The 26,225-nt window shown below is 33.2% G+C and overlaps 2 protein-coding genes across 4 annotated transcripts; one reads left to right on the forward strand and one right to left on the reverse strand.

The window, feature by feature from the left end:
- Positions 1 to 13,079: 13,079 nt before the first annotated feature.
- On the forward strand, positions 13,080 to 19,674 carry LOC140877854 (RNA-binding KH domain-containing protein RCF3-like). Of its 3 annotated transcripts, none has more exons than XM_073281447.1 (8): positions 13,080 to 13,216; positions 15,427 to 16,215; positions 16,576 to 16,992; positions 17,096 to 17,350; positions 17,528 to 17,836; positions 18,059 to 18,138; positions 18,223 to 18,334; positions 19,208 to 19,674. In XM_073281447.1, the coding sequence occupies exons 2-8, from the start codon at positions 15,460 to 15,462 to the stop codon at positions 19,349 to 19,351; spliced, it is 2,073 nt and encodes a 690-aa protein (XP_073137548.1). In that variant the 5' UTR covers positions 13,080 to 13,216; positions 15,427 to 15,459; the 3' UTR covers positions 19,352 to 19,674. The 3 variants fall into 3 exon arrangements, with proteins under 3 accessions (XP_073137548.1, XP_073137555.1, XP_073137552.1); XM_073281451.1 differs by having other exon boundaries at positions 13,103 to 13,216; positions 15,472 to 16,215; XM_073281454.1 differs by lacking the exon at positions 17,528 to 17,836.
- A 362-nt stretch (positions 19,675 to 20,036) lies between these two features.
- On the reverse strand, positions 20,037 to 24,117 carry LOC140878969 (amino acid permease 6). The gene is made up of 7 exons (XM_073282600.1): positions 23,832 to 24,117; positions 23,509 to 23,730; positions 22,110 to 22,203; positions 21,771 to 21,988; positions 21,422 to 21,564; positions 20,901 to 21,128; positions 20,037 to 20,770 (listed from the first exon to the last, which is right to left on the reverse strand). Exons 1-7 carry the CDS (start codon positions 23,935 to 23,937, stop codon positions 20,345 to 20,347), a joined length of 1,437 nt encoding a protein of 478 aa, XP_073138701.1. The 5' UTR covers positions 23,938 to 24,117; the 3' UTR covers positions 20,037 to 20,344.
- Positions 24,118 to 26,225: the final 2,108 nt, after the last annotated feature.

A 26,225-nucleotide genomic window follows, 5' to 3' on the forward strand; every position in this document is an offset into this window, starting at 1 on the left:
TCAATCTCTCTTTTTTTTATTATTTTTTGAGGAGGATGTGTCGTGCTTGCAGTGTGTGTCTACACTCAAAGTGGTTATGCATTAGCAGCATAGATTTTATCGAATTCAAAACACACACACACACACCCATTTTATATATACATATATATATATATATATATATATATATTAGAGCAGTTAGTGATGTTGCGTATATTTTATTTTATTTATTATTTTTGTCTAATGGTGAGATATGCTGGACCTTATCTTATCTCAGTAGATAGGATATCTCGTACGTTTGACACATGGTTGCAATTTGCCTTCGCATATGATGTGTGCGTGTAAATATATAGATATATATAATGTGTATATATGTGTGTATATATATATATGAGATTACAATGATTATGGTAAAATCGATGTTTGAATTTCTAACTTATTATTATTATTTAATCACTGATTTATTGTGCTATGCTTTATTTATTTTTTAAAAAATGGTATTCACAGGGAAGGTGTATTTCGGGGGAAAAAATAGGATGACATCAAATATCAAAAGTAACTACTACTCATGCCTCAAATTTAATGATAGTACCAAAAGAATTTAAGGAATATTTCAGAATTTGAAATAGTGTGATTGGATTAATAATCCTGGATCCGCCATTAATAATAGTTTTGTATATAATTGGTATCTATGAACGTATTTTATGCTAGTACTAGTATATCTAAATGAGTTATTTGCACCAAATATCCCTATGAAATATTGAAAATGTACATTTTTCGTATTTTCAATTTCTCCATTAAACTTGCATCTTCAACTTTGACTTTTTATAAAATTAGCACACGTGCCCCTTCATATGAGCGATTGTTACGCACGCGTCCCTCATACGACTGAGCAAACATTTTGATTTTTTTTTTTACACCAAATACCCATATGAAATATTAAAAATACATGTTTGACCCATTGAAAGTATAATTTTTAAATTTATTCAACACATAAAACATAATTTTTATTAAGATCCAATTATAAAATATTTACCAAACATTTTTCATTTTATAAATTTTTGTTTTTATTTTTTTATTTCTTAATTAATTTGTTTCTAGAAAAAATATTATTACTCACTTCGTTATTTTATTAAACTCATTTCGTATTTCCAATTTTTTCATTAAACATGCATTCATAAACAATGATTTAAATACCGAAAAGTACCAAAATATTGAACAAAAATGATAATTTAATGCATATTTTGGTTCAATATTTTGGTACTTTTAGTCATTTAAATTCTTATTTTTGAATGCATGTTTAATAGAGAAGTTGAAAACACGAAATGAGTTGAATAAAATAATGAAAGCAAAATAAAGTAATAATTTTTTTGAACAAACAAATTAATTAATAAAAAAAAAATTAAAATAAAATATAAAATGAAAAATATTTGATAAATATTTTATAATTGACTCTTAATAAAAAGTGTGTATCATTATTTACTGTAAATTGTGCAATACATCTTCTTGAAAAATTTAGATTTTGGTTCAAACTATATAGTCATAAATCGAAAAGTAATATGCATTAACTTATTATTTTGGTTCAATATTTTGGTACTTTTAGGTATTTAAATCTTTGTTTTATGAATGCATGTTTAATGGAGAAATTGGAAAACGAAGTGAGTTTTATAATAAAATAAAATTAGTAAAATGAAAAAATATTATAAATATTTTATAATTGGATCTTAATAAAAATTGTGTATTATTATTATTTACTGCAAATTGTGCAATGCATCTTCTCGAAAAATTTAGTTTTTTTGTTCAAAACTATGTAGTCCTAAATCTAAAAGTAATATACATGAACTTATTGGTACTTTTAGGAATTTAAATCTTTGTTTAAGAATGCATGTTTAATAGAGAAGTTGGAAATATGAAAAGAGTTTAATAAAATAATGGTGGCAAGATAAAGTAATAATATTTTTTTAGAAACAAATTAATTAAGGATAATAAGTTTAAAATAAAAATAAAAATAAATAAAATGAAATGAAAAAAATTTGGTAAATATTTTATAATTGGATCTTAATAAAAATTATGTATTATGGGTTGAATAAATTTAAAAATTATACTATCAAGGGTTCTAACATGTATTTTGAATATTTCATAGGGGCATTTGGTGCAAAAAAAAAAAATCAAAATGTTTGCCCAGTCACATGAGGGGCGTGTGCGTAACAATCACTCATATGAAGGAACGCGTGTGCTAATTTTATAAAAGGTCGGAGTTGAATATGCCTACTAAAATTTATAGGAGAAAAGTGTGCATTTTCAATATTTCACAGATATATTTGGTGCAAATAACTCCTATCTAAATATATGTTTACAAGGTGCATGAAATTTTGTGATGCTAAACTGGAGTTCAATGTATGGCAGAAAGTGATTATTTTGCTCTTGAAGAATATTAAATGGTCAAAGATATTTAATATATGCATATTTACTTATTTAGGGCTAGAATTAAGGCTACATCTAGAAGTGAGTACACAAATGCTAATTTAAAAATATGGTGAATGAAAGAAAATGAAGAAGACATCAAAAGCCACCATAAAAATGTTTATGATGGTCATAAAAGCGTCATCATTACAACACACTGCATGTATTTAAACGCTTGAGATTTGCAAAATATCTGAAAATGAGTTGGTAAATTATTTAAACATTGAGTTTCTTTGTCCATCTTCATACATGATGTAAGATTAAGCACTTGTCGTTGTTGAGCTTTAGCCCAACTTATTATATTACCCAGCCCACTTTCAAATCTCATATATAATTTCCCCCCTTTTCCCTAATCAGATGAGAGAGGAATCAGTGTGCGCCTCTCTCTCTCCAGAAGAACAAAAACCAACGTGCGTCTCCTTCTGTGCGTTCCTTCAGCTTCTGTGTGAGGCAGCTGGTATGAAGGAGAAAGCTATGTGCAGCGCCTCCTCTTCCTTGGGTTCTTTCTTATGTGCGTGAGAGTGAGGCAGAGAGAATGAGAAAGAGTGAGGTGGCCGGAAGGAGAGGGTGAAAGGCGTGAGATTGAGCGGCCTCCTTGCTTTGTGCATAAGCCCTTCTCCTTGCTTTGTGTGTGTTGTTGCCCTCTCTTTTGTTCGTGGGTTGGCCAGGGATTCCTATTGTGTGTAGGCGTGAGTTTGGGTTGGGAGGAACCTTTGTGGTCTTCGCCGTGGATTGCTGGTGGATTGGAGAGTCGTAGCGTCTGAGCCCCGGAATCCCTTTGTATTACTCACATTATTGTTGCCTTTGTTGTTGGTTTTGGTTTCCCTTTTGTGTTGTGAATTTTTGCAGGTGAAACGTGTACTAGAATGGCGGCGGATCAGACGATGATTTTCCAACAGTGGTATCAGAGCTTGGTTGTCGTTGGTTCGTCGCCGAGGAACCGCCGCCCTGGACTGTCGCCGCCTGGACAGCCACCTGCCGCTGCCCTGCAGCCCGATGCCACATCTGCCCGCTGCCCGACGTTGCCGCCGTGTGCCGCCGTGTTGGCATTACTGGTTTGTTGGAATCAAAACTCTTGCGATGAGTTTCGCTCTAGTATATTGGCTTGACCTCTTTTACTGCATTAGTAGCGTAACGGATTGGTGCGGATGTGACCGCTTGGTGCGGATGTTATGTGCATTTGTTGCTGATAGAAGCCTATGTTGTGTGCATGTGTTGCTGATAGAGTCTAGGATTTGTGTGCATTTGTTGCTGGTAGAATCCTAGGTTTTATTTGCCTATTGGATATTGTTGTGTTTCCATGCTTGGTTACTGTCGTGTTTTCATGTTTTTCGCGTTTCTTTGTGATTCGCCCGTGTCTTTGTGACCATGTGCGTCTTTGTGACCATGTGCATGTTTTCTGTGTGAAAATGTGTTAGCTTTGTGTTTTTTGTCTCTTTGTGAGACCTGTTTCTTTGTGACTATGTGCTTTTTTCTTTGTGAAATTTGCTAGATTGTTTTTTTTATTTTTCTGTGTGAAAAATAGTTATGTAGGAATATTTTTTCAGAACTTGACTAGGCTCCAAGCGAGGTGGAGCATTTATTTGGTTCGAGTCTTGTTTTGAAACTGTTGAAAAGTTTAAACTTGGTTTGAAAAATTTTAAACTTCGATATTTAACAGATGTGTTCTATTTGGGTGCAGCGTCGTAGCTTACTTTGTGTTTGCTACATGTTCTGTTGCTAGTACTGACTTTGTGTCTTCTGTTGGGGCGATGATGATGGCTATAGGTGACTCTCGTAACTAGTAAACCGGCGTTGGGCCAAAAGGTGAAGATTGTTGGGCTTTGGCCCAACTTATTATATTACCCAGCCCACTTCCAAATCCCATATATAATTCCCCCCTTTTCCCTAATCAGATGAGAGAGGAATCAGTGTGCGCCTCTCTCTCTGCAGAAGAACAGAAACCAGTGTGCATATCCTTTTGTGCGTTCCTTCAGTTTCTGTGTGAGGCTAGATTCTGTGTGAGGCAGCTGGTATGAAGGAAAAACCTATGTGCAGCGCCTCCTCTTCCTTGGGTTCTTTCTTCTGTGCGTGAGAGTGAGGCAGAGAGAATGAGAGAGAGTGAGGCGGCCGGAAGAAGAGGGTGAGAGGCGTGAGATTGAGCGGCCTCCTTGCTTTGTGCATCAGCCCTTCTCCTTGCTTTGTACGTGTTGCTGCCCTCTCTCTCGTTCGTGGGCTGGCCAGGGATTCCTACTGTGTGTAGGCGTGAGTTTGGGTTGTGAGGAACCTTTGTGGTCTTCGTCGTGGATTGCCGGTGAATTGGAGAGTCGTAGCTTCTGAGCCCCGGTCTCCCTTTGATATGCTCACGTATGTTATTGGGATTCGGTTTCTGTTTTGTTTGGTTTCCTTTGTTTTTGTTTTTGTAGCGCAGGTACGATGATGAAACTCGGCGTCGGATCGATCGACGAATTCCCAACAGTCGCTTTACCAAAAGATATAGCTAGTGGTAATGGTGCAACTCAAATCTTTTAAACCGCACAGCAGCCCAAGCGTCATGGTTCGATCGCTCTACCAAGCAAAGACAATTATTGCACCCCAACAATCTCCTTTCCAACAATTGCACTCCTTGCAATCAATGAGAATCGAACTCATGACCTTGACTCTGATACCAATTGTAAGAACGAGCACTTGCCATTTTGCCAAAAGCTATAGCTGGTGGTAATGGTGCAACTCAAATCTTTTAAATCTCCAAGCAGTCCAAGCGACATGGTTCGATCGCAGGGATAATTATTGCAACCCAACACATGATAAATCAATGTGCGTGTAGCATACAATCACTTGGACAATCAATAACGATTAGAAGTGTAAAGTTTGATATATGGACTAATGAAGTAAGTTGCTATTGTCATCATTTTAAGACATTTAGTGTGTTGTGCAACCATACTTTAATTGTTTTAGAAGTTACGAATATGCATCAAATATAAGCAAAGTACATAAAATTGAGATGGACAAAAGCAATAGATAGAGTGCAATGCAATAAAAGGCTTGTCGCAGATTGTGGGCATGAGTCTAATATGGTGCATAGAAATCAAACAGCGAGGCTCTATTATGAATTGAAAAGCACGGTTCAAGTTAATTTGAAAAGGTTGATGAGAATCAGATTGCAAAAGTATAGTTTTTGAGATGAAGAAGAAGGTTTGAAATTTAACGAGATTAATGATAATGTAAGTATTGGAATGACGTTTATTCTTGGTATAAATTGGTCAATGAGAACTCCGATATATATGAATTAGTTAGTTATGTGTGACCTGTTTTTGTTAAATCAGAGAGAACTAGCAACACTTGCATCCTAAGCCCGTTAGAATTTAAAAGGAGAAAAAATAATGCATTCCTTCCAACTCATATGATTGTTTGATTTTTATTGTACTAGATTTGTTTGAATATTTTGATTCGAATATTTCTTGAAAGTAACATATGGTGGACCACTTGAATTAACGACAAATAATCTACATTGAACATCTCACATATGTCTTATAATAGTTGGTCAGTTCAATTTCACAATGTATTGACACACTATATGATGCATATGTCAAGTTTTTTTTGAAGGCCTGATGCATACAGCAAGTTAATACCAGGGGAATTTTATTTTATTTTTTTCACTATGCTTTCCTCTTTTCAACTTTGGTCTACTATATTGTGAGATTTTAGTTTTAGTCTATTATATTTGTTTTCTACCTCACCCCTCAATTTTGATCATTTTACCAACGTAGAATGTGCTTTTGTCTTGTTTAGTGCGACATCAACACTCTTAATGAAAAAAAATTAAAATTGTCAAAAATGAGAAAATATCGTACTAAAATTGAAATTATAAATGAACAAAATCGCAAAATTACATGAAAACAATTAATTTTCATTTATTATTTTTGTTATTTATATTTTTATGACATATGAACATGAGCTATATATCATTCAATGCACATTGAGTAAACATCCACACTAACGCAATGGTATGCAAATTATGCTAACTTAGTAAATTGCACTAGATAAACTATGTGTGACAGACTTGCCCGATAAGTTATTTGTTGGATAGGGTGTCTACTAAGTTGATGCATTTGGCCAAAATAAAAGTTTGAGCATGGCCCAAAGCTAAGCCTGTCTCGGTGGCCAAGGGACAAGCCAAAACTAAAGCTCAAACTCTTGAACTAAATCAATAAAGCCCACATGGTGTGAGAGTCGTTGGAGGAGTTATAAGCTTCAGTTAAAAAGCATCGGCGAGGTTACTTTTTTCCAACAGAAGAGCAGAACAATGCACACACACAATACAACTGATCGAGATCCAAGATTGGTGAGCTGCAATCAAAGTCAAGAGACGATCACAAAGAGAAAATGACTTAGAGTAATTTAGGAAAACTCTGTAATCTTCTTGTTATTTTGTAATCGATTGATCTTGGGATTTGTAGGCTATTGAATCTTCAGTAATAAGATATTGGTTTTCCCTCCCCGTGGATGAAGGCAATCTTGTGCCGAACCACGTAAATCTGGCTTATTACTTTGAATTGTTTAATTCTTGTTCATTGTTGATTGTGTTTGGATAATCATGAATGGTTCTGTATTCTTGTTGAACTCTGCCTTGAGGTGTTGATTATTAGTTGCTTGATTGAACTACTGGGATTGTTAGCGTTCTATTCTTTGGAATTCTTGAGGTGCGAAGTGTGCTTACATAACTCGAGTGAACTTCTTGCGTCGAATTGGTTTGATTGCATAATATTATTGTTTGGGAGAATCAAACTCCTAATTAACTATTGATAAAAGGCTCATATACTCCACAATTTAGAGTATAGTTGATATTATTTTTATTATTACAATGTATCATTGTCATTTAACAATGGATTGAATCGAAGATGTCAATTACAATACATTAGTGACAAGATTTAGACGCACTACGAGTTGAAGAATTATGTTGTATTACAAATATATGAATTGATAATTACATTATGATTAAAATGCCGTTCTAGGTAATTAAATTATTTTATGTTTGTGAGTACAATCTTTAATTATAATGAAAAAAATGAAGTAATGAAAGGAGTTTGAATTGTAGTAAAATATTATAATAATAAAAAAAAATGCTAAATGCTAACGAAATGAGTAGCTAGCAGGTGTGTTTTATTTAATAATTAACATTAATGACCAAAATTTTGATCAGTCACATTGTTAAAAATATTTGATTGATTTGATGTGGAAGACCTTATTTAATAGGTGTTTGTATAATTATTTTGAAAATTTAATGTCCTATATATTTTTTTGGACGGTTAACGTCCTATAATTGATAACCAAAAATGCATCTTATAAATTCCTCCTCCTATTTTTTTTTTTTGAAGAATACATATCTATTTGGGTCACTTTTGATTTAAAAAAAATATTTGGTCACTTTTTAATTTAAATATTTTAAAATGTTTGAAATTTTATTAAGCATATTAAAATTAGTTTTGATTAAAACAGTAAATTAACTATTAATTATTGAATGTAAATATATAAATTAAATTACTCTAAAATTTAAATTTATTTAAGTTAATGATATATAGTTCATGTTTCTAAAATATTTGAACGTGGGGAAAATGTTATATTTTTTATTTGTAATTTTTTATTATAAAAATTTTAAAAATAAAAAAAGTGGGTGTTAATGAGTATTATAAATTGTATTATATTTTTCATTATATAATATTTAATCATTTATATTATATTTAGTTTTTAATTAACAAAATAAAATCATGATTTCAAATTTTAATGGTTTTTAATTATGTCTTTTAAGTTAGTCTTTCATAAATTAGTTAACTTCCCACTAAATTCAAAAGATAATGTGCAAATTATGAAAATGATTTCACTGCTCACTAGAAGATAGTTAACTAATAGAGTCTCTTGTTTTATTTTATTAATTATTAATAGTATGGATAGGAAGGTTTAAAATTTATGGTTAAATAAATTGACCTAAAAAAATGAATCCACAATCTTGGGGTAGTGGATTCAAAGTCAAACATAAATAAATAATATGATTTAAGAATATAAACCGTGTTTATTTTTTATATGGAAGTAGAAGGGATTAATTTAGAAGAGAATAAGGACACTCTTTCCACTTAATGAGATCCTATATTATGGGTATTGCCCAAATCATGCATCCAATGATCAATATTTTTACACATGAGCATAATTAATGCGATATTGTTGATGTGACAAATCATGGGACATTGAATTTATGTTTCGGATAAAATCCTTAAGGTAGGTTGAACTCTACACACTTTTCCCCCAAAAGTTTTTTAGAAATTATATTTTTGTGAGCATTTACTGAAACCAAATCGTTTGGATTTATTTTAGTATTTTCTTAAAGTTTTCAACAGTTGCATTTTTTTTATTAAAAAATTTCGAATTTTTTTTTTTTTTTTTTTTTTTTTTTGTATGACACGCTACACCAACCATTAATTATTTTTATGTTTTATTTTAAGAATGGTGTTAATTGTTTTTCTCGTACTCTTTTATTTTTATGTTCTCAATAATATTTGGATAATGTTTTTTATTTTTAAAAAATTACTAAATTATTAAAATATTAATATATGATTAATTATATAAATTAAAATTATTATTATAATATTTATATATTTAAATATATAAGTAAAAATTATAAATAAATGTAATAAATTAAATTGAGGAATTAATATGTGATTAGATAGTGGGGTTCACAAATTTTTTTTTTTAGGTGGCAAAAAGTTCCGTTTTTGGTTGTATGATGATGACAAAAGGTTTAAATATGACGGTTTTAAACTTTTGACTTGATAATTGATGTGACAAAAACAAACCTATTTATTAGGTTCATAACTAGATCAGATGCTCTAATATACTAAAACTTTAAACTAATTAATTTTGATGTCTTTAGCATATTATATATTTTATTCGTTTTTTAAAATGATTTAGAGTTATAAAATAGTTTATTTAGCTTTATCTATTCACATCATTAGATTTTTAGATATTATTCATAATAAAACCGACAACAATCGATGATAATTATTTCAATAGTCGATATTGTGACTGTTGAGTCCGAAAATGCATGAAATATTATTTGATGATGACAAAATTTTTTATTGTGTTTCTAATGTTTTTTTTTTTTTTTTTTTTGTAGTTGATACTTGATAGATCATATTTTGGAAGTTTTGAGATGATGAACTCGAATTCAACTAAGCTGAATTTCTGGCGAACTGAAGTATTTTGATGATATTTCATAACTCGGTGATCCAAATGACCAGCTGTCAAAACCGTTGAACAGCCAACACAAAAGTCTTCAAGTCATATTTCAAATCGGTTGGACTAATTCGAATTTTATCTAGGCCCAACCATCGTCTCAAGATTGAGCTATACAAACTTATAACAACGAACAACTCGATATCCTAGCTCTAGTTTAATGGTCACATCTCTCAGCTCCGCTATCCAAATATAACCATGATTATGTATGCATATCAAATCTACAAACATGATCTACAAATAAATTTATTCACAAATCAAAGTCAGAATGGGATCCTAAGAAGTTGATAAATCACGTTGAAGTTGTTGGTTTTGCACAGGTTGCTGACAAAACTCAAGATTGTACATAGTTTTGTATTTCGAGCATATCTCTCTCCCGTGAAAATTCTAAATTGAGTGATTCTTAATTTCATAGAAAGCTAAGACAATGGGCTAAAATTTTAATGTTAATCACTTTTCCCATAAATTGACGAATCAAGAGATGTAATCACTCGATCGGACCACATTCACTCGACCAATTTGTTCTCGACTGTGTTTTAGCAGGTCTAATATTTTGAGCATAACTTTCTCATACAAAAACCAAATGGCGTGATCTTTAATTCCATGGAAAGCTAAGACAAAGTGTTCAAACTTTAATGTTCATCAATTTGCCCAGAAAGTGACGAAAAAGAGTTATAAACACTGAACGGACAACATACTCTCACCCGTTTTTGCTCATGCTATTGGTTTGCTCAATCAACCATTTTTGTTCTCAACCAGTTTAATCTCTAGACCGTGTTAGTCTCTCAACCGGTTTGTTCACTCAACCGTTTTGGTCATGCAACCGATCAATTCTTCTTAATTGGCTAGCAACTGTTTAGAAACGCAAATATGGTCATTTTGTTGTCAAAAACAGTACAGAACATTTTTCAATGGTCATATTCTTGGATGTAACATATATATCCCTCTTGGAGGCTGTAAATACAACATTTTGAAGAGCAAACAAGAGTTTTTGGATGTAGATCTGAAACATGGGCAGATTATACAAGAAAAAAAAGCTATAATGAGAGCAAACAAAAAAAATGGTGTAAGGAACAATGCAATAGATAAATTTTGAGAGATAAATCTTCCATACCAAAATGAGTTTGTACAACCATTTTCCTTGTTCAAGAATAGAAGAAAACATCATTTTAAGATAGTTCACTCACACAAAATATATTTGTATTTAATAGAATAATTGAGTAAGAGTCTTTACATAAAGACATTAAAGAATGTGTAATATATTTGGTTGTGAAACTTTTTGTCCCAACCGTAGTTGAGAGTTGCTAAGAGTTTTGATTAGGCGATTGGTAAGTCCTAAGTCGAAATGGATTTGTACAAATGACTTGTATAAATCAAAGTCTTCTAGTAGAATCCTTCTGGTAATGAAAAACAGTGAAATAAAGAAATATTTGACTTTTGAACTTCCATAAACAAATTCGTGTCCCTTTATTTATTTGCATATTACTTATTGCTACTTTTTAGATGATTTGTTGAAGCATTTTACGTGTTATCTAATATATCAAAATCTTGCATACAAAGTGTTTGATAAAATACTTCAACCAAAATATTTTTATGTTTCAACTTACAATATTTTCAAACGATTTTCAAAATGTTTGATCGATTTTTAGAGAGCAATGTTGAGGTTGAGTGTCTTCGGCTTGGTTTATTATCAAACTCAATATAATCTCTCGATGTCCGGTTCATTTTTGAACATTTAAAGAATGAGTTATTGTAATTCAAAATATTTGTAATGTGTGTATTCACTCTCCTCTACACAAATTTTCGATCCTAATAAAGACACGAGTATATATAAAATATAAACGATCTGTCCTGAAATGAGCCGATCTTTTTTTATTAACTTCCAATGAGTTGATTAAAGTATAGTTTTTTTTATATCGAATTGTGATCGTATCATATGAAAATGTTAAATGAAGTATGAAGGAGATGTAGTGGACATGGTATATAGTTCATGACCATTATGTTTTTTTATGGGGCTATTTTTCGGATAATACACCACTTTGTCTTGTATGTTGAAGAGGGGACTCTCATACATGTAGCACTTAATTTGTCCCGCATTGTACTTATTTGTCGGTGTTCCAACTGGTGAATCTATGATAAGAGTCTGTCAAGTCACAGGTCAGGACTGCGTGACTGCACAATGGGTCCCTACAACAACTATTTCGTATCTGTACTCACTTTACAAAAATAATTACCTCAATTTGCTATAGAAATCCATTGTAACCCAGGATAAACTATTTTAAATTTTCAATTTTAATCAATGTTCGAAAATAGTCAAATACCATCATATATATATATCTAGGGGTGGGCACCTAGGTTTGTATATTTTTAATGTGATCGGGTCAATAAATTTTTTAAAATGTTGATACTCGAACCTAAAATTTCTAAAATCGAATTGGTTTCTAGTTGGTTTTAGGCTACTCCTACTATTTGTTTTTTCTAAAAAATATATTATGAATATATATATATATATTTGCGTTACTCTGCACAATAGTGTACAAGATAATATGAGCGTCGGCTTACATGCAATTTTTTTTATTTTTTAAAAAATAATTAAAATGTTCGATTGCACTTTTCTTGTGGAATATTAATGTGTCACTCAAAATTCTATCAGCATTTAATGTTTCAAAGATGTAAACATAAACATCTTAATTTTTTTTTTTAAAAAACCACAAGTTGTACTCTAGCGGTTACTCTGCATACTACAAAACTATATATGCGTACACACACGTACACTTACTATTTATTATTTTATATTATAATATATCCATCCCTTATAAAAACTCGTTAATTATATAGTAAGACTAAATTACCCTTTTAAATAAAAAAATTACACATATATTTCCTAATTAATTAGCGTTAATTTAAAAACCCTAAATCCCAGTGAATTTTAAGAAACCCGCCTTCTAACATGCAAGACGAACATAGTTTTTGCTCCTCATCCGCCGTCTCCACGTTATCAACATCATTTGAATATTATTGATTCGCTCGCACGCAATTAAGATGATCAGTTTTTCTATCATTTGTTGAATCTTCGTCTTTGTTCTTCTATTAGTTATTATCGATTTGTTTTTTAATCGATTTCATTTATGTTTCGCATGAGCACGAAATGAATGATTTAAAGTGAAAATAAATCACATGATTAAAAACATAATATAATATACAATGTGTCACACCATGAAGTGTGTGTGCATGGTTATCAGGTAATATTATATTATTATTGTATATATATAATTAAATACCAATATTATTCTAATGGATTATTTGACAGCGACTTCAAATTGGGACTCACGATTTCCTCCTTATTTATACGTATTTTTTAAAACGGACTTCTTTCGGTTTCATTCAATTCCTCATTTCCTTGGCTAGGGTTTCGAATTGGACTTCACGGCTGAAGCACTGAAGCAGAGGAAAGAAGACACGCCGCTTCTGTATTATGTTCTGGAGCTGAACGGCCTCAATAATCGCGGTGAATGTTTTTTTTTTTATCTGTTCTTGTTTTTGATGGAATTGTTTTTAGCTAAATTCGGTCTTAATTTGTTGCTGAGTGGAGGAAACCGAGGTCTCCAATTGAATTGCGGGTTGTTGACGGGGAAAGCTCTTTGCTTGACTGTGTCTTTATTTTTCTACCTGTTTATAAGCTATGATTTTTGGGTACCCGACGCTGCCTGATATTTTTTGGGGTATCCGAAAGTCGGGTAGTGAGGTTATTGGTTCCGGTAGCTTTTTTGCTACCCGGAATTTCCGGTACCCGAGTCTTGACCTGAAAAGCCCGCGCCGGATGCTATCATCGTTGGCTTAAAAGGTAGCGCAATGTAACATCATGTGCGTTATATAGTGTGCGTTATGCAGTGGGGAATTTCTAATTTACCATTCACTAATTACAAATGATCTTATAATCATGCCGATCTTCGCGCTATTTAAGGTTGAATCCTAGACCAACACTTGTAATTCATAAAATGATCTGTAAATAAGGTAAGGTCGAATCCTAGGAGTCTAGGACTATCTGTGCGAATCATAAACTGATTTGGTCAATTGGATGCGAGCTAATCTTGGGAAACCTTGTGCAATCCATTAAATGACTTTTGAAATAAGGCAAGGTAATACAGACACGTGATAACAAGGTTCTAAGAACTAGAATAGAAAATCTATCATTAAAGTGGTAAAAACCATAAATTGATGATTTAAACTCATATAATATAACAGAAAAGGAAATTTTTGTCTCAAAAAGTAACGGGCAAACACGTGTTTTTTTGTCTCGAAACGGTTAAAAGGGCGAACACGTGAAAAATAATAGTAATAACACAAATACTATCTGCATAATTAATAAATATGACTGTTCAGACTTCAAATGGTTAATCAGAGTTGTAACATGGTGACGAAGACAACAACAAAGTTATATAGGCAGCAAGTTTCACTTACCATGAACCACATTTAACCCAAATAAACAAAATAAAAGCCAATCATTTGAAAAAGAAGCATGCGCTTTGAGTTGATGAAGATTGCGCTTCATAGAAGCTGCGTAAAGTCCCTTTTTTTTTTTGATTTCTGGCAGACTGAAAATCGCACAAAGTGCGATTTTTCAGGCTGCCTAAACATAAATTTTAAAAAAAAACGTGAATCCTACCCTCCCTCCTGATTCCAACCGAACCAACCACTCTAACCTCACATATTTTCCCAAAATGAAAAACCACTCTGAATTCACTTCTAAGAAAAGGAAGAAAAAAACCCAACCATGCGAACAATTTTTAACGCACAAAGATTACATTCTTCCATTCTTTTAGAAAAAGGATTCAAACTTTAGCATATAGATAGATACAAGAAATCATCAGGATCATCTGTTTTTTTATATAGACATACATGATCCACGAGCACACTGATTATGTCCTCATATCAGTGCAAAGAATGGGGGAAAAACCTTAAGAATAGTTGAATTGTAGACAAATGTTGCGACATACAGTTGTAAACTTGGTGTACATTCCAATTTGAATTGTTTGGGTTTTGAGTCTTGACTATATAAAAAGAGAATTCCTATATCGAGATGCCTGTAAGAGCGACAGCCGACAAGTTATAGAGAATCATAGGATCTGATATCATATATTTGGAATAATCTTTTAAAGGAATTTGTGTTCACTGAGTTCGTCCTGTAAATGTAACACATCTTTGTGACACTTCATGTGTTTGGACGAGAGAAAAAGTACAAAATATTCGGAAGTTAGTGGTAGTACTATTTGGAGCTGTAGAAAGAAGAAACAAGGGTGGTTTGGGATAAACGTAGTAGATGAAACTCCTTTTGTGAGAGTGTCAAGTAAATAAGTTGCAGTTTTGGCACCACTATACGAAGAGTTTGAAGTGATGCCATTTAGCTGACTTCCAATTCGATGATGACCTATACAAGATTTAAGCCATCAACAGTGTACTTTGAATGTGTAACATTTAGGAAGTCTGATTGTCACTTAAATCTTTGGATGATGATGAATGATAGTATGTCTTATCCTCATATTAGACAGTTTTTATGCTGGTATCATATTCGATTTTACAATAAAAAAATGTACATGATTTGGATCTATGTTCAGCATGTCCAATGTTACTATGTAAGTGGATTACTAAACGATATTGCATATTTTCTAATTTGTTTGTAATCTTCACGATGATTTTAACACTTAACATTCTTTGCAGTAGCTACTGTTTTCTTGGGTTGATTTCTTCAGAATGTCTGTTCAGATGACACCTTCTAAGAGACCACATGAGCGGCCTCTTTCAGAGGTCAATGTTCGAAGGAAATGGCGAAAATCAGCAACGGTAGGTTCTGATCATGCAGCTTCTAGAGGATCTTCTGCTAGAAACATCCTACGATTTCTTTTCCCTGCTTCAAAAATTGGAGCTGTCATTGGCAAAGGTGGCAGCAATATAGCTCAAATACGCCAGGAAACTGGAGCAATGGTCCATGTTGAGGAGATTGTTCCTGGATGTGATGAAAGAGTCGTCGTTATAGCTGGGTCAGATAAGGACAAGGACAAGAATAATGAAGTTGTGAGCGAACAAGTTAAGGCTGATGGTGAGGAGACAAAAATCACTGAACCGAGTGATAATCCAGATGACGAGCAGACAAAAATCCCTGATTCTGGTGATAATTCAGACAAACCTGGGGAAACTGATGAAGACAAGCTGTCTCTTCCGGTTGACCATTCCCAGTCAGAGAAGGAAAATGAAACTTCAGCAGTTCAGAAAGCTTTGTTGGTTGTGTTTGATAAAATGATTGACGGATTGCCGGAGACAGGTGAAGAAAGCAACAAGCAGGCATCGTTTGTTGTTAGGTTACTTGTTTTCTCCAGTCAAGTAGGCTGCCTGTTGGGGAAAGCTGGCAGTGTAATTAAACAAATGTCATCTGAAAGTGGGGCTCAGATTCGAATTCTTCCAAAGGACAAACTACCTTCTTGTGCATCTTCTTTTGATGAACTTGTCCAGGTAATTCTAAGCAATTTTGATTTTCTTCAGATATTTCCACAATTCACATAAAGACTGATGATCTATCAGTGAATTAATTCCGAAGCATGTCCAATAGTTGTCAATGCTTGACACTAAATTTGAGTATCATTTTTTTTACCTAGATAGTGTGTCTTTGTAGTATTTTCTCTTTCTGAAAGGACACCGCTTGGTATGTTGTCTTGTATTCATCCACATCATGTTAAGGGACTTAAAACACATGGATTAGGACCAAATGGATCTGTAATGAAATGAGTGGAAGTTGCATTCTTGGATTAACTAAAGTTTATGATAGATTTAACATTGACTTGATATAATGAGTTGCTTTGGAAATTGTGGCAGATATCTGGAAACATTGATGCTGTTAGGAAAGCTCTTCAATCTGTATCCCAGCAATTGCTTCATAGTTTTCTTCGTGATGAGGACTCTCTTTCGGCCAATGTTAGTGGTCCGTCATCTCATTCCTCTGGTCCTTCTAGGCAGGAAAGATTTCCATCTTCCAACCGTCCATTTCATGGACACGGGCCGCCATTTTCTCATGGATTTCATGATACTGGGGTCAGTATTCCTGGCAGAATGAATCTTCCCCCTGAAATCCTGAGCTTCCGGTTGTTGTGCACCGGTGAGAAGGTAGGCGGGGTAATTGGAAAGGGAGGTTCTGTAGTGAAGACACTTCAACATGAAACTGGTTGTGAGATCAAGGTCCTTGATGGTGTTGGCGATTCTGAGGATCGCATAATAGTTATATCTGGCCCAGCTGTATGATTTTTTTTAACTTTGATTTTGTGTTCTTTTTCTCCGTCACTTCTAACAGTTGGTATATGTTGCTAAATTGCCACCTTTGAACTCCTTTTAAATGCAGCACCCCAATGATGGAATATCTGCCCCACAAGAGGCACTGCTTCAAGTACAGTCCAGAATATTTAGGGCTGCCCCTGAGAATAAGGAGAAAGTTATGATAGCCAAACTCCTTGTCGCCTCTAATCAAATTGGATGCCTCCTTGGAAAGGGTGGATCTGTTATTTCTGAGATGAGGAAGTCAACTGGAGCTTATATCCGTATATTGGGTAAAGACCAGATCCCGAACTGTGCTTCAGAAAATGAAGAAGTAGTTCAGGTATAACTGCACGCATAATGTTGGCTACCATTTCTTGAGAGTTGTGTATCATGTTCTTGTTAGTTGTTACATTGTGATGTGGATGTGGCACAATATGTTAGCATCTTACATCTGTGTCAGAATATCATGAAGAAAAATATTTTTTCATGTGTTTTCCTTGCATTAATTGTTGTGTAGGTAAATGGGGACTTCGAAGTAGTTCAAGAAGCTCTATTACAAATAACAACAAAGTTGAGAAATCACTTTTTTCGAGATGCATTTCCACCACTGAGTCACCCTCCTAATCCCCCGTTTATGGACCAAGTGCCTCCATTTCCATCGTACATGGGAAGGAGGGAGTTTTCACCTCCTGGATCATTCTCTGCTAGAGGTCCACCATTTAACAATTTTGATGGTCCTGGTGGTCGGCCTCCGCATGGTGGTTTTGATCCACTTGACGATCACCCACCTTTTGCACATGATTTTCCCAGACCGTGGGGACCTCCGGTAATTGTAAATACCTTTATGTCATTGCTTTGTTTTAAGCTTGCAAGATAAAACTTTATCTTTTCCAATCATTCCCTCTGCATTTAAGTTACTGAACTGAAACTTAATTTTTTTTTTTTGTTGTTTTTGCCTTGGAGTATTTCTAAAGCTGACAGTTATTCATTTACAATGGTATTCCAAATCCATGGAACTTGTTCACGTTCTTGCTTTCCTGTTGTGCAGGGACCTATGGAAGGTCCTGTCTCTATGGGATTCTCAGACTATCCAGGAGCCCCTCCTAGAAGACTTGGTGGATTTCCAGGGTTTGTCCTCTAGATTGTCACAAATGAGTGAGTTGCCTAAGTTCTTGTGGGTTTTTATTTAGATTTTTTTATTCACTCTTGTAGAGGACATCAACAAGCTATTATCACAAGCACGAGTGTGGAAGTGGTTGTGCCACGTTTTGTTGTCCCTGCTATCTATGGAGAGGATGGTGGATGTCTGAGACAAATTCTCGAGGTATGCACGTTCGTGCGTCCTGTGTTTCCCACTTTATTTTTGTACTTTCTCGACATGTTAGACTTTTCTTCTGATCATTTCCTTTTCATTGGTTTTGATTCATGGAAGATGCACATAGTTTTCTTCAATTGACTGTAGCCTCATTTGGCTCTGATTCTTAATATGTTCAACGTCGTCTCATAGTTGTTAAAAGCACAAAAAGCGCACGGTCTGCGAGTGCACAACTTCCTTGAAGCGTGCACTTTTGTGCGCTTTTTGCGCTTTAAGCGTGCAACATAGAAAAACAGCTATTTTTGTTTAAAAAATTCTGACAGTGGAGAAATTGCCCATTAAAAGTGTGATTTCTCATTTATTTATTAAAAACTATGCAGAGGAAACCCCAATATCAAGTCAACTTTGCCTGGCATTGTCTCTGCCTCACATTGTCTATGCCTCTGCCCTCGCATTTTAATATTTGATATTTGGAAGATGAAAATGATGATGATTTTGATATTTGATATCTCATGTTTCATATTTTTAAAAATAAATTGAATTTACTATCTTTTAGAATATTTTTTTGTTGTGCTTTATTTCTGTGAAGCGTGCGTGTCGTTTTGCGCTTTATGACCCAGGACACCTGAGCGCTTTATTTCGCCTTGCGCTTTTGATTACTATGCGCCGTCTAAATTTGTTTGTCTCCCTCCTCCATCTGTGTGTTAAATTGTCCGCTGTACATTTTATATCTGTTTTGCTGTCGATCACATACTCACAGTAGGTGCAGGTACATATCCTCACTTGTTCAATTTGTTTGGGTTAAATTTTGTTTTTAGTATTTGATTTTTTTGAATAGTAGGTTCAATTTGTTCACAACCACCTCGTTTCTTGTCCCTCCAGATATCCGAAGCTAAAATAATCATATCTGATTCAATGCCTGGGGCAACAGAAACCATGATTAGAATATCCGGGACGCCCGAGCAGACAAACGCTGCGCAGAGTCTCATTCAAGCTTTTGTAATGAGTGAGACCGAAGGATCTTGAACGGTGAAGGTATGGCGGTTCGGATCTTACTGACAAGAAATGCTCTTATCACAGAGATTGTTTTTGGCTGGCCTTTCCTGAATTTTTCTTGTATCATATAATATTTACTTGTAAAAAATTTGGAGGTTTGACTTAAAATTGGTTAGACTTTTGGGGTAGCTATGGTTTAGCTAAGTTATCTATCTTTTGTTATCCGGTATGTGGACTGGATCTTAGACTGTTCGTTTGGTGTTCAATTGTTGATGTAGAATCGAACTGTAAACTGATGCAAATAATCCTAATCTTTGCAAACATTAGATTATCTGTATCTTCTTTGATTTGGATGATTTTTTTGTGAAATTTGTTTTAGTTTAGAGTGTTCAGACTTTTTTGTTTTGTACATACATTCGGTTTTTTTTTCAGCGTATAATCCTGGGATCTAATTCTTCCTATGTTTTCGTTTTTGATCGACGATTTAGTAACCTATTTCAAAATTTGAAATTTTGACTTCACATTAACACACTATGATATATCTGGTGTGTTACATCTCTTTGTGATTTTATGTAAGAACATCAATTGAATGATTGATGGATGTTCTTGTGGATTCCATGACATTCTTGTATAAATCACAATGAGTGTCGCCGTACAATTGATGCATAATACAAACGTTTTATACTTGAAAATAATATCTCCTCATAGAAACATATGAATCTTGATTAAGTAATTTTCACGACCTCCATGAAATTATCAAATCGATACGTCAATATTTATGTTTAAGGCTATACAAAACTACATCAATTGAGTAGCACTTTATGGTAGTGTTTGGGAGAGCTTCTAGGAAGCTCTTTCAAACACTGCCTATATATTATGGTATCCATACATAAAATCAAAGTTTCACGCATAAAATTGGGAAAAAGTTTTTTTGTTTTTTTTTTCCCATTAACTGGTGCATTTAAGTTAATAGACCAAAAGAATCGTTTACACTTTACCCCCTAAAATCTGAGTACCGAAGACTCATGACTGAGTTTTGAAAGGCTTGAATGCCTTCACATGCTGCACGAGCCCTTGCACTGATCCAACAGCAGCGACCAGAGACACCAAGAAGCAAGCCCAAGTGAGTACCTTTAGGCATATCCATCTGAAAGAATGCTTTGGTATCTTGGCTTGTGATATGTAGATCTCTATCGGAAAGTAGACTGTCAACGGAAAGAACGACGCTGCCCCGAGCAAGCCCAAGAAATCGTTGAAAAAAGGGAATATCATGGCGATCACGGCCGTTACTATGACGTACGCCGTGCGCCACACCAGTCGAAAGAAGCTGATGCCGTATGTCCCGACGAATGGGATGTCTATTGCATGTTCTGTTGTGATGAACTTGTTTTCCGGCCACTTCTCGCTGCACAGTTTCTCCACAAACCCGAACAGCGGCTGCGCAAAGACCTGTTTCATGATTTAACCAACTGTTGAATAATTTCATTTTGGTAGGAGAAGTTTTATGATTATGATTATGATCATGCATGCATGCCTTGTTTTCAAATCATGCATGAATTCACTGGGGGAGGAGTTTTACCTGATAAGCGCCTATGAGGTGAATGGCAATGCAAATATTGGCCAAATCTATCAACCAAAAAGGTTCGTAAAACCCGAAACCGGTGAGGAAATTCCCCGGTGCATCGTTTCCGAAGGCGGCGTACCCGACGCAGCCACACAGCATGTAGAACAGGGTTGTGGTGGATACTCCCACAAGTGAAGCCTTCTTCATCACCTTATTCTCTGGGGGCTCTGATTTTAACGTGTCCTGGAAATTTACATAGAAAATATAGCATGAACATCATCGAGGAACACCAAGAAAATCAGAATGTTGTGAATACATTTTACAATTTGAAGTAAATATGACAATTTTAGTTATTTATCATCCAATCAGTACTATAAATCAGTTATTTATTATTTTCGGGTCGAATGTCCGTCACACAAGATTCATTCACGAAATCGTCTGATAGAAGTTTTTGTGCGTAGAAACTAAGAATCTCCGGTTCAGAAAGTCGGAAATAAGAAGCGTAAAAAGAGCGGATATTTCGAATAAGTACTTGCCTGGATTTCAACAAGGACAGTAGAATAAGCATAAGCAAATGCAATGTCTCCGATGGCCTTAAAGCTTTGCCAGATCTTATCTGAACCAGACAAGTCCAGTCCTACACTTGTCCCCGTTAGACTAGTCCTCACATGTGCACCACCTATAGATATACACATACATTTTTTTTTTATTATTTAGATTAGATTTACATAAACTATAACAACTGATAGTCAGATAAAACACACATGTTATGATCATCGGAACACCGACATAACATCAGACATTGCTCAAATGCCCGAAGATATATGTACTTTACTATTTTGATTACTTAAAGCTAATACAAGTTAAGTATAAAGTATAACTAACCTGCAACTCTAGCAATTGAGAGGCCAACTCCAATGCTGGAGTAAGCAAATGACATTACGGCTGCCACAATTGAGAGCCACCACAACTTGTGGAAATTTGGTATTTGGCTAAGAACTACTTGGATTGCTGCAAATATGATCATGAACGGATAGCTCGATATCGTGCACGTTATGTTATCGTGCCCGTGTCTATGGAAGCAATTCGACCTCTTCACCGCCCTAAAAAAAATTTCAAAAAAGTCATGTATACTATATATGAATGATTTTCCTTTATGTACATGTTATATATATATTTATATCGTTAAAAAAAAAAAGACAGAAGAAGAAGAAGAATCCTTACACCATACTAATTGATGCAGTGATTGTGTATCCAATGGTGACCCCAACAAGATTGCCGTACTGAGCCAGCCCACATAGATGAACTTTCAAACCGCCTACAAATTATATTATTATTATTAAAAAAAAAAACAGTTCGATAATCAAATTCTACCATAAAATCTAAATTTAATAACATAAAAAGTTAGGAGTGGAATATTTACAAATTTAGAAACATTAATTAAACATGAAAAGTGATACTTTCCAAATCCAAATGCGAGTTGGGTAACATACTTTATGATTTATCAAATGTCAATTAAAAAAAAAAAAGTAATTTTGTTCAACTTTCGCATCACTAACGATATACTTGGTTTTTTTTTTTGTTTTTACGAGTGCAGACTTTCGAATGTAAATTTTTTTCTGAAAAAATATTAAGAAAATAAATCATATTCAAGAAAATTCTTAGGGATTTGTGGCAATTAGAACAAAATTAATAAAGAATCTTGACGTAAACATCATTATTTGATTTCTGCTCGGTTGCTTTGACTAGTTGACTCCAAGATTCATAGGGAATTGAACCCCCTAAAACACACACACACACACTCACAATCTATGAATCTTCACGAATCTAAAGAATAACCAAGATTATGCAAAGAATAACCACCATATTTTATTTTTATATATAAAAGTATTCGAAAAATCGTATGAAATTATTTACATGTTAATTTTGTGAGATTGAACTTCAATCTAATCCGACTTCTAAAAAAATGTAATTTTATATCAAATTATTATTTGTCACCGTAAATATGAATTAAATCTATAAATTCGTAAGATGATTAAAACTACTCAAATATGTACAAATCACATCAACAAAATATTAATTTTTTCTAACAAAAAAATACTCCTTCCGTCCCAATTATATTGTCCACGTTTTCTTTTTTGTTTGTCCCAAATATATAGTCATGTACCATATTTAGTAATACTTTTTTACACTTTTTTACTAATATACTCCTATTAACTACACCTTGAAAATTGTATAATTATTTTTTAATAAATTAAATAGAAATAAAATAAATATAAAATTTACTTTTTCAATAAGTTTTTCTTAATTCGTGTGAAAATTAAAATAAAACAACATATATAGGCCGTACAGAGGGAGTATTACTTTCGATTGTCTATATGAGTTGAAACGATCCGTCTCATAGACATTGATTCGTAATACCCACTCACAAAATACTTATTCAAGTTCACAGAAATTCGTGTGAGTTATTAATGCTAGTCAAAGACGAGTCTACTATTCGAATCTCCATAAAAAACAAAAAAACAAAATAAAAAAATTACTCATTAAAAATATATGTCTCACAAAATATCAAAAAATTTGAAAAAAAAAAAAGGAGACAAGATAGAAGAATGTGGAAAGGTACCTAAATGGGAGCGAACAACATCCATGTAAGTGTAGTTTCTGGCGCCGTGCGAACGGTAGCCGTCGGCGAGCAGAGTGGAAGTGTAGAGAGTGATGACGGAGAAAGCCATGAGCACCGCCGGGCCCGCCACCCAACCCAGCTGCGCTATCGCCCACGCCAGAGATAGCACGCCGGAACCTATCACCGCCGTCACTATGTGAGCGCTGCCCGTCACCAGCGTCCCTGATATATATAATTCAGATTTTATTTATTTATAATTAATTAACAAACCCAAATAAATAAATAAAACCTTCAAAAACACAAATATATATATTAATTAATACCAGTTCTTCTGGGTCGGCCATCGTCGTCGACAAACTTGGATGGGTGATGGGTTTCATGTTCTATGTCGATGGAGTGTGAGTAGTTGATCACATCTTTCTCGGCCATCTTTTTTGTTGCTGTGAGAGAATAAATTTTGGTAATTATTTGGATGATGGGAATACATTACAAGAGGCCGGGGATACATATATATATGTATATATAATAGAATAGTGGATTAATTAGTATTCCTAGTGAAATTCGATTACTTAATTAATGTAACCAACTCAAACAATAATTCCTTCTAATATTAGTACGCAAAGGACATGTCAACACACACACACACACACACACAACAACAACAACAACAACCTATTTTAATAAATTCTAAAAATAAAAAAGTAATTCGTTAATCATAATCAATAATAATTTAAACGATATTTTTACAAATATGTATATATATGTACATATATGAGTAGATCACATCCATGTTTCGTAACCGAACCAGTAAACCCTTAAAAAACGATTCAATCGGTGGGATCAGTTCAACTGAACATTGGACCGAAATATTGTTATGTTGTATTAAATAATAATATTATATAATACTTAAATATTTTAAATTTTAAAAACTTTAAATATATATGTATATATATATATATATATATAATAATATATAATTTACCAAAGTTAAAAATCTAAAAAACACACACATATATATATATATATGATCAATACATGAAAATAATTATTAGATATTTTATAAATAAAAAATAAATCAAAATAAGTTTAAATACTACTATAATACTATTTGTAAAAAGTTTAAAACCAAATAGCATGTATATGAAACCAAAAATAAAAATTTTAAATATTAAATTTTAGATATGAGAATTATACATTTTTATGGGAAATAATAAATAATTAGATTTTTAAAAAAATTAATTTTTTTTAAATTTTTTTTTTTGGGATTATTTCGGACCGAAACCGTGACTGGTTCGCGGTCGAACCGGCCAATCCGATCTGGTTTCAACAACATTGTGTCTCATCATTCATAGCTCATTAGAGGTGTTCATTGGTCGGTTCGATTTTTTATTTCGATTTTCTCGATTTCGGTTTTAGAAATATATAATCCAATATCCGAACTGTTTTCCTTCGGCTTGGTTCGATTTTCTACTAAAACGGTTCGTTTATTTCGGGTATGATACTATTATTTAATTAATATTTTAAACTTATTTTAAAATATAATATGTTATCTTTTTACATTTTTTTTTTTTGTAAAACCTTTAAATTCAAAGGTTAAAAGACTTAAATAAACAACATTAATCAACTAAAAATTATTAAAAATGATTCTTTATTCATTAGATATCATATCATAAAAAATATATAATATGAATAAATATATAAATAAAATTATTAATTTAATGAAATTTTGGTTTTTTCGGTCGGTTCGGTTTTGACATATATAATCCGAAATCGAACCAAATAAATTTCGGTTTTAAAATCTATATCCGAATTTCAAATTTCGGTTTTCGATTTGGTTCGGTGTTTGATTTTTTCGATTTGGATTTCTGATTTTTTCGGTTTTATCATAAGTTTGAACACCTCTAATCACTTATGTAAAACGGTCTCACAAATCTTTATATATATGTAAGGTGGTCGACCTGGTTTATAACTGCATTAATATAAAGTAATTTCATGTGTTGGGTTGGATCGAAAATCCCCATAACAAAATTAACCCATAAAATAGTCTTACAACAAGAGTTTGCATGCGTATGTCACATGTGTGTGTGTGTTTACATAAATGTTGGGAATTGATGGTTGTATATAATTGTTACGAGAGCGATCAAGATTTAATATTTGAACTGATATATACTATAAAAGATTTAAATCCCATTGTTATATTAATTAGATGCACATTTTGGTAAAATGGCCACTAATAGAATCCAATATTATATTGTATTGAATTATTTTCCCCCGATTAATCTATTATAGTGTGAATCAATCGAAATTGCTAACGCATATGGATCGATGTGGATGAATTATGTTTGTGCATAATATTTTTTGACAGCGAGTGATTTTTTTTGTTAAATGAAAACATCATACTTAAAACTATGAGTTTTAATAATCAATTAAAATAAATTCCGAAATAATTATTCAATTTTAAAAATTTTATGGCATATTATAATGAATTTTTCAGATCAAGTGTTAGTCGTTTTTTTGTGAATTCATCGAGAGACCTAGATAATATCTCTCCCCTCTTTTTCAATAATATATTGGTGGTCATATTTTCAAGCTTCAATCAATTCTCTCAATTTCTTTAATATTTTTTTTATTAACATTTTGGTGTTATATTGATGATATATTTGAACGTAGATTCAAATGTGACCTAACAAGATCCAAGTAATCAATAAAGCAATAAT

Source organism: Henckelia pumila, chromosome 1 (assembly GCF_033568475.1).
Source record: "Henckelia pumila isolate YLH828 chromosome 1, ASM3356847v2, whole genome shotgun sequence".
Lineage (NCBI taxonomy): Eukaryota > Viridiplantae > Streptophyta > Magnoliopsida > Lamiales > Gesneriaceae > Henckelia > Henckelia pumila.

Bases quoted from the DNA above. Each gene is read 5' to 3' on its own strand.
- LOC140877854 (XM_073281447.1), top strand. From the start codon at position 15,460: ATGTCTGTTCAGATGACACCTTCTAAGAGACCACATGAGCGGCCTCTT. The intron at 18,139-18,222 runs GTTTGTCCTCTA...TCACTCTTGTAG, and splicing joins AGACTTGGTGGATTTCCAGG to AGGACATCAACAAGCTATTA. The intron at 18,335-19,207 runs GTATGCACGTTC...TTGTCCCTCCAG, and splicing joins GTCTGAGACAAATTCTCGAG to ATATCCGAAGCTAAAATAAT.
- LOC140878969 (XM_073282600.1), bottom strand. From the start codon at position 23,937: ATGGCCGAGAAAGATGTGATCAACTACTCACACTCCATCGACATAGAA. The intron at 22,204-23,508 runs GTACCTTTCCAC...TATAATTTGTAG, and splicing joins TGTTGTTCGCTCCCATTTAG to GCGGTTTGAAAGTTCATCTA. The intron at 21,129-21,421 runs GCAAGTACTTAT...GTAAATTTCCAG, and splicing joins CTGTCCTTGTTGAAATCCAG to GACACGTTAAAATCAGAGCC.